Source organism: Pseudonaja textilis, chromosome 5 (assembly GCF_049901715.1).
Source record: "Pseudonaja textilis isolate UNSWEBS1 chromosome 5, rPseTex1.2, whole genome shotgun sequence".
In the NCBI taxonomy this organism is placed as follows: Eukaryota; Metazoa; Chordata; class Lepidosauria; order Squamata; family Elapidae; genus Pseudonaja; species Pseudonaja textilis.
Genome location: NC_141994.1, coordinates 23,922,847 through 23,931,733, shown reverse-complemented (window position 1 = coordinate 23,931,733; position 8,887 = coordinate 23,922,847). Strand labels below are relative to the sequence as shown.

General features: G+C 44.1%; 1 protein-coding gene across 2 annotated transcripts in view; it reads left to right on the top strand.

Annotated features, from left to right (window-relative positions):
• Positions 1–231: 231 nt before the first annotated feature.
• Positions 232–8,887, top strand: part of LAMB1 (laminin subunit beta 1) — a 90,596-nt gene continuing 81,940 nt past the window's right edge. The window contains exons 1-2 of one of the 2 annotated variants that reach the window (XM_026701246.2): positions 232–373; positions 7,150–7,419. In XM_026701246.2, coding sequence (XP_026557031.2) covers positions 7,383–7,419 — 37 coding nt within the window. In that variant the 5' untranslated portion in view covers positions 232–373; positions 7,150–7,382. The remainder of the gene's footprint in view (positions 374–7,149; positions 7,420–8,887) is intronic. The other variant, XM_087935533.1, reaches the window with a different exon arrangement.

Here is an 8,887-nt window from a genome sequence, read left to right as displayed (position 1 = left end):
CGCTCTCTAATTAGAAATCTTTCTCTCCCAGCTAATTCCCAGAAAGCACCTATAATCCCAGCGGGAGGCAACTGCTTTCATCTTGCCTTTCAGGCTGACTTATCCAACATTTATTTATTTACTGGGGTTGTGTGTGCTGTTTTTTTCTCTCTGGCCAGATAGTTTCGCCTGGGCTGCCTAATGATTAAACTTGCTGGGCCCTGTTGTAGGAGCCCAGAGGGTTTAATCATTAGGTCAGAAAAGCTAGAGGAACTCTCTGGAAAAGTTGAGAAGTAGCAGCTGGACCGAGACTTCGTGCCTTTCCCCCCTGTCCAACCCAGGCCTACATTCCCCAACTGATTGACTGAGGAACAGGACAAGGTTTTACCCTGAGGTAATAAATTGACTTTCTTCCACCATTTCTCCCTTCCCCCAAAGTCCAGGGCAAAGGGATGGAGGGAGGGAGAAACTTTCTGGAATAATGTTCCAAAGGTTCAAAGACCTCTCTCTGCAGCCCACAACCACAAATACAGCATAACAGAGTTGAGTGGGACCTTGGAGGTCTTCTAGTCCAGCCTCCTGCTCAAGCAGGAGAATCCATACCATTCTGAACAAATTGCTGTCCAGTTTCTTCTTAGAAACCTCCAAGTGATGGAGCGTACAAAATTCTGGTGGCAAGCAGTTCCACTGGTTAATTGTCCTCTCTGTCAGGAAATTTCTCCTTAGTTCTAAAGTTGCTTCTCTCCTTGATTAGTTTCCATCCATTGCTTATTGTCCTGACTTTGGGTGCTTTGGAAAATAGGTGGACCCCCCTCTTCTCTGAGGCAGCCCCTCAAATATTGATGGGAGTGAATCCTTGGGGTTCAATTCAGAGCCACAAACATTACCTTCTATTGGTACTTCAAATTTCAGCAAATGTAGTTTCCTGCAATGGCATTAATCTGTTTTTTTGCCTTCTATAAAAATGAGCATGAAATACTATTTTATACCTGCACAAGTACAAATATGGTTTTCTACCTGCAAAGGACGGAAGTACCTGTTGGAAGTTATGATTCCTCTCTCTTCTAGGAAAACAGCCCCCACCCTTTGTCAAGTAGAGCTATTAAAATAGCTAGAGCCAGCTTACTTTTCACAACAAAGGAAGGAGAAAATTACAGGAATGAGATACAGAGAAAAAAACATACAAACTAGCTAAGATCCTTCCCCATAGAAATCAAATAGATGACAAGCTATAAAAAAATTGTGAAAAGCAAACCAAAAGTCATGGCAGGAAGGAACCATGATAGCAAACAAGCAACTACAAAGGATCACAACCATAAAACCAAGATCCCAATCTCAAAGACAGGAATTCAACACACACAAATCAAAGACTTCACTTCCAAATCAAAGGACCTGGAAAAGTATAAGAAAGGGGTTTTCTTACCCACTTATTAGATTAATCCTAGGAACGCTGTGAGATTTCTTTTCTGCCTTCCTATTAATAAACTGATTCTGACTTTCAACGCAGCTGACCAAAACATTTTGCATTTCTCCCAGCAGGGAAACTTGAATCCAGAAAAGGAAAGAACTTTGCCTATTCCTTAAAGGGCAAGATTTCTTTTTCCTTTCCTCACACGGAGGAACGGAAACCGAGTAAGATCAAGGCCTGGAAAATAAACCTGTTTCTCATTTGCTATTAATCACCTCCCCGCAGATGTTGGAACTTTCTTTGTGAATTGTTACCCTCATAATCTAGATGCTGAAGACTGGGTACAGGTAGTCCTTAACTTACAACAATTCAGGTGTCTATGGGCATCAGAAAATGTCAGTATGGCAGTCACACTCATAACAATAGCTCTTGGACTTATATATTGCTTCTCAGTGCTTTACAGCCCTCTCTAAGCATTTTACAGAATCAGCCTATGGCCCCCAATCATCTTGGTCCTCATTTTACTGACTTCAGAAGGACGGAAGGCTGAGTCAACTTTGAGCCGGTCAGGATCGAACTGCTGGCAGTAGGCAGGGTCGGTCTGCAATACTGCATTCTCACCACTACGCCATGAGGGAGTAGAATGAGAAAGGGAATAAGGGAGGGAGGGAGGGAAGGAAGGAAGGAATAACTTAGTTTTATTTATTTATTTATTTATTTTTATTTGTCAATTGCTTACAAGATAATAGGTATAAGTAAAAACAGAGTTATGAATACATGGATACATATAAGAAAATATATATATATATATAAAAGAAACAATAGGACAAGGACGGTAGGCACGTTGGTGCGCTTATGCACGCCTTAATAATACTTATTACTACTTATTACTATTCCCTAATGCTTTACCACACTCTCTGTATGGTTTACAGTGTCAGCAAATTGGCTCCAACTATCTGGGTCCTCATTTTATCATCCTCGGAAGAATGGAAGGCTGAGTCAAGGTCATAAAATGGGACAAAATTCACTAACAACAGCAATGTTGGGCACAATTGTCAAAGACTTTAAAATTAATCCCAGACAGTCCCTAATGTGGAGAACCCCTCAAGGTTAATTTAGCAGCTTGTTTTGCCATTCAGATTAACCCTTTGGAAATGCTGAAGAATTGTGGCCCGCCATATTTTTTTTCCACAGGCTGTTGGGCTTTATGTTACACAGCTTTTTAGCCAAAGAAAAACCAAATTTTGTGCCATTTTTACACTAGCCTTTGCGGACCCTTTCAAAGATATTTCAGGTTCAAGGAAAGGTCATCTTAATTTCGATGAAATCCTTAAGAAAGCTATTGATAAGGGGTTTTTTGCTGGGTTTTGCTATCTCTGAGTGGTTTAAGAGCCTTTGGAGTTTTCTCTCATGACTCACCCCTCACAAATGTGGCCAGGATAATGGAAGATCACCCTTCTCTCCCTCCCACCCCAGACTATTCACAACTCCTGGAGTCAGTGTAACCTAACTAGCTGAGTGTGTTTGTAGGAGTCATCTTACAATACTGTTTCTCAGGCGGGTCTGCTTTAAGTTCTTATTTAACACTGTCTTACCATATATCTCCTCGCAGAAAATATTTATTTATTTATTTTAATTTTTTTATTTGATTTGTCAATTGCTTACAAGATAATAGGTGTAAGTATAAACAAGAATACAGGAAATAGGTAGGAATAAATGGGGACAATAGGACAGGGACAGTAGGCATGATTATGCACTTATGCATGCCCCTTATAGACCTCTTAGGAATGGGGTGAGGTTGACAGTGGTTAGTTTGAGGTTAAATGAGTGGGGGTTAGAGGATGAAACAACAGAGTCAAATGCTCAAGATAAGGGTCAATCCAGGGGTATTTGCAGGGGAAAACTCAAAATAAAGGAGAATATTTGTAGCTCAGGGTTGAAAGGAGAGGTCCTTGATGCTCTCTGAGCTTGGCTTAGGTCTGTGGAGATTCTCCATCATTCAGGCCATGGTTGTCCCAAAAGTGCCTTTTTTTTTGAAGAGGCAAGTGGACTTTCTTTTGAAGATGTTTCACTTCTCCTCCAAGAAGCTTCTTCAGCTGTGACCAGATCAGAGGTGGTATTCAGCAGGTTCCAATTCAATGTAGAGGAAAGTAAAGTCTTACACTTAGGCAAGAAAAACCCAAAGTACACATACAGACTGGGTGAAACCAGGCTCAATAGCAGTGACTGTGAGAGGGATCTTGGAGTCTTAGTGGACAACCAGCTAAATAGGAGCCAGCAGTGTGCAGCAATAGCCCAAAAATCTAATGCAATCCTAAATTGTATTAACAGAGGAATTCAATCGAGATCAAATGAGGTTCTAATACCACTCTACAAAGCCTTAGTAAGACCACACCTAAATTACTGCATCCAGTTTTGGTCACCACACTATAAAAAAGATGTTGAGACTCTAGAAAAAGTATATAGAAGAGCAACCAGGATGATGAGGGGACTGGAGGCCAAAACATATGAAGAACAGTTGCAGGAACTGGCTAATCTAATGAAAAGAAGGACCAGGGGAGACAGAATAGTCTTCCAATATTTGAGGGGTTGCCACAGAGAGGAGGAAGGGGGTCAAGCTATTTCCCAAAGCACCTGAAGGCCAGACAAGGAATAAAGGATGGAAACTGAACAAGGAGATAAGGAGAAACTTTCTGACAGAACGATCAACCAATGGAACAGCAGTTGCCCTTGGAAGTTGTGGGAGCTTCATCACTTGAAACTTTCAAGAAGAGATTGGACTGCCATTTGTCAGAAATGGTGTAGGGTCTCACGCTTGGGTGGGGCTTTGGACTAGATGACCTACAAGGTCCCTTCCAACTCTAATTATCTGTTATCTGATTATCTGTTATCTGTTATCAGTTCTGGAGAACTGGTAGCAGAAATTTTGAGTAGTTTCGAGAACCAGCAAATCCCACTTCTGACTGGCCCCGCCAACTCCATCTTTTCTCCGCTTCCCATTGAGTCCCAGCTGATTGGCTGGGTCTTCTTTGGTTGCCTTGCACAGGAGAACGGAGCTGGAAAGCAGGTTAGTGGGGTGGAGAGAGAATGGGGATTTTGCAGTGTCCTTCCCCTGCCACGCCCACCAAGCCACACCCACAGAACCAGTAGTAAAAAAAAATTTTTTTTGAATCCCACCACTGAACTGGATTGGTGGGGGACTGGAAGGATTTATACTCCTTGCAGACAGCTCGTCATCTGCATTCTTTTTAGAGGGGCATTGAGGCCACTTGGAGGTTTAATCTGTGTCCTCAGGATCACCTGAATGGGTGCAAATGGGTGTGGAGCCGCCTTGGAACTGCTGAAAGGTCTGTGTTGTTGACTGGAGATAGATAATATGGAGATGAACTGCTTCAGCTCTGGGTGGATGGTGGAGAAGCGAAGGATTTATGCTCCTTGCAGACAAAGCTGGCCATTTGTATCCTTTTAGAGGGTTGTTGAGGCCACTTGGAGGTTTGCCTGTGCAAATGGGGGTGGAGCCTTCTTGGAACTGCTGAAAGGACTGTAGTAGACTGGAGATGGATGATGTCGTATCCCTCCCTCTCTGCTGAGGTAGGACTGTTCAATTTGGACATAGATGGCCTCTTGGACCCTCTTTCAAACGAGCCATCTTCTCTGTCCAAAATGTGGACTTTGCCCTCTTCAAAACACAACCACATCACAACCCATCTGGACTAGAGTCAGCAGTCTATCTGAGTTTAAAAGACAAAGGCCGCTCTTTTGAAGAAAGCCAAGACACAACTGGTCTTTACTTTATTTCGATGTCTGTTCTTTTTTTAGACAGTCAGATGACATGAATGTGCCTTTAGTATGATCCAAGTACAGGTAATGCTCGGTTTACAACTGTTTGTTAAGTGACCAAAGTTGAAACGGCACTGAAAAAAGTAAGTTACAACTGGTCTTTGCAGTTAGGACTATCTCCATGGTTATATGATCAAAATGTAAATGATTGGCAATTGGCAATAGAATGGAATAGAATAGAATAGAATAGAATAGAATAGAATAGAATAGAATAGAATAGAATAGAATAGAATAAGAAAAAATAGGAATAGGAATAGGAATAGGAATAGCATAGGATAGGATAGGATAGGACAGGATAGGATAGAATAGAATAGAATAGAAAAAGAAAAAATAAGAATAGGAATAGAGTAGAATAGAGTAGAGTAGAGTAGAGTAGAGTAGAGTAGAGTAGAGTAGAGTAGAGTAGAATAGAATAGAACAGAACAGAACAGAACAGAACAGAACAGAACAGAATAGAATAGAAAAACTAAGAATAGGAATAGCATAGCATAGCATAGCATAGCATAGCATAGCATAGAATAGAAGGGGTGAAAGGGACCTTGGAGGTCTTCTAGTCCAACTATCAATCATCAATCTATCTATCTATCTATCTATCTATCCATCCATCCATCATCTATTTATCTATCTATCCATCATCTATCTATTGATCAATCTATCTACCAATTATCTCTCTCTCTCTCCATCCATCCATCTATCATCTATCCATCCATCTATCATCTATTTATCAGCTATCAATCCATCTATCTATCATCTATTGATCAATCTATCAATTATCTATCTATCCATCCATCCATCATTATCTATCTATCCATCCATCCATCCATCTATCATCTATCATCTATCTATCGATCAATCTATCAATCATCTATTTATCTATCTATCCATCCATCATCGTCTGTCCGTCCGTCCATCATCTATCTATCTATCTATCTATCTATCTATCTATCTATCATCTATCGATCGATCTATCAAACATCTCTCTCTCTCTCTCCATCCATCCATCTATCATCTATCCATCCATCATCTATTTATCTATCAGCTATCAATCCATCTATCTATCTATCCATCCATCCATCATCTATCTATCCATCCATCCATTCATCCATCTATCATCTATCTACTGATCGATCTATCTATCAATCATCTATTTATCTATCTATCCATCCATCATCGTCTGTCCGTCCATCATCTATCTATCTATCTATCTATCTATCTATCTATCTATCTATCTATCATCTATCTATTGATCGATCGATCTATCAAACATCTCTTTCTCTCTCTCTCCATCCATCCATCTATCATCTATCCATCCATCTATCATCTATTTATCTATCAGCTATTAATCTATCTATCTATCTATCATCTATCGATCTATCTATCAATTATCTATCTATCCATCCATCCATCTATCATCTATCTATTGATCGATCTATCTATCAATCTATCAATCATCTATTTATCTAACAATCCATCCATCATCGTCTGTCCGTCCATCATCTATCTATCTATCTATCTATCTATCTATCTATCTATCTATCTATCATTTATCTATTGATCGATCGATCTATCAAACATCTCTCTCTCTCTCTCTCTCTCTCTCTCTCTCCATCCATCCACACCCACAGGGCTCTTCAATCTTTGCTTGAAAGCTTCCAGCGATGGCTGCTGCCCCGGGGGGGGGAGGAAAATATTCGTCGTCCCCCCGCGTGATAAAGGACCTGAGTCTCCCCCACCCCCGCCGGCGGGTCTCCCACTCCCTCCTCTCCGGATGGCAGGGGCCTGGCTGCTCCATTTCCCCTGCCCAGCCTTAGCGCTTGCGTGATAAGTAGAGCCTCTCCCCCCACCCAGCCCCCTCGCCCCCGCCCGGCCGCGAGGGAGGGGCTCCTTTCTCTCACTCTCTCTCTCTCTCTCTCACTCTCCAGCGGCGGCCGGGAGGAGAGGAGCGCAGTCGGAGCTGGTGGGTGGCTCAAAAGGCGCTGCGCGTCCCTCCGGCTCGTAGGAGGAAGAAAAGGCACGCAACGACCCCCCCACCCGTCTAAAGGAGCCCTCTAGCCAAAGCCAGCCGAGCGGAGGTTCCGAGTGGGAGGGGCTTCCTTTCTTTTATTCCCCCTCTCTCTCGCTCTTCCTTCTGCCTGTCCCGGCGAAGCCCCGAGAGATGGGAGTTTTCCAGGTGTCTCTTGGCTGTTTCTTAGGTAAGGAAGCACGTTTCACACACCACCCCCAAAAGAAAGTTGATTTCTTTGCTTGATTGTTTTATTTTAGGGCCGAGAGGCGGATGCGGGGGCGATGCACGATTGAAAAAAATATGACTTGGCTTGGAAAGAATTTGGGGGTCGTGGAATCTTCTCTCTCTGCCCCTCTGTCTCTTACTTTCTCTCCCCCCACTCTCCTCCCTCCCTTTCTCTCCTTCCCTCCCTCTCTCTTTCTTTCTCTTTTCTCTCTCTTCCCTTCCCTCTTTCTCTCTCTCCCCACCCTCTCTCCTCCCTCTCTTTCTCCTTCCTCCCCTTTCTCCCCTTCCTCCCTTCCTCTCTTTCCTTCCCTCCCTCCTCTCTTTCTTTCTGTCTCTCTCTCTCTCTCTTCCCCCTCTTTCTCTCTCTCCCCACCCTCTCTCTCCTCCCTCCCTTTCTCTCCTTCCTTCCCTCCCTCCCTCTCTTTCTTTCTTTCTCTTTTCTGTCTCTTCCTTCCTCTCTTTCTCTCTCCCCACCCTCTCTCTCCTCCCTTTCTCTCTCCTTCCTCCTCCCTCTCTCTTTCTTTTTCTCTCTCTCTTTTCTGTCTCTCTCTCTCCCCTTCCCCTTTTTCTCTCTGTCCCCACTCTCCTCCCTCCCTTTCTCACACTCTCTCTTTCTCTTTTTTCCTCTCTCCCCTTCCCTCTTTCTCCCCACCCTCTCTTTTTCTCTTTTATCTCTCTCCCCCACCCTCTCTTTCTCTCTTCCCTTCCCCTCTCTTTCTCTCTCTCTCTCTTTTCTCCCTCCCACTCATTCTCCCCCCACCCGCTCTCATTCTCTCCCCTCCCTTCCCCTCTCTCTCTTCTCCTTTTCTTCTCCTCCCCTTCTCTCTCTCTCAGTCGCTCAAAAGTTTTGGGGAGTCGGAGAAAGGATGGGGTTTTTTTAGGATGGGTGGGCGGGCAGCAGGAGCTGCAAAGCGGGAGCGGGGATTTGGGGGGACGGGGGCTTCGAGTCAACGATGCTGCATTGGGTTGCTGCAGAGGTTTCGGCCCTTGTATGGAGATTTGCGCGCTCTTTGGGGGCGCAGACCCCCTTCTCGTCCCTTCGCGTCTTCCCAGCCGGGGTCTTTTCTTGAAAACCGCCCTTGCTTTTGGGATTGCCTGGGATCCATTCCTAGCTCTTCTAGACCCCTCCAGTTGCATTCAGGTTGCGAGGTTTTGGGGGTTTGGGTTGCAAAACCGGATGGTTTTTCCGCCTCTCAACAGACGCCGGATCCGCAAAATCCCCGTTTCCAAGTTGGATTCATCAAACCCATCCGGCCTAATCCAAGGGGCTTCCTCAAAGGGGTAGTTGTGAAAACTTTGCCAACGTTTCGCAACGCATCGCTCGGCCCTGAATCAGAGCGACCCTGTGTTAAGGACAAAGGTCGTTGGGAGGCAGGGAAAGATCCCGAGGGATCCGGCACCCGATCCCGACGGGCAGACTTCTTGGGATC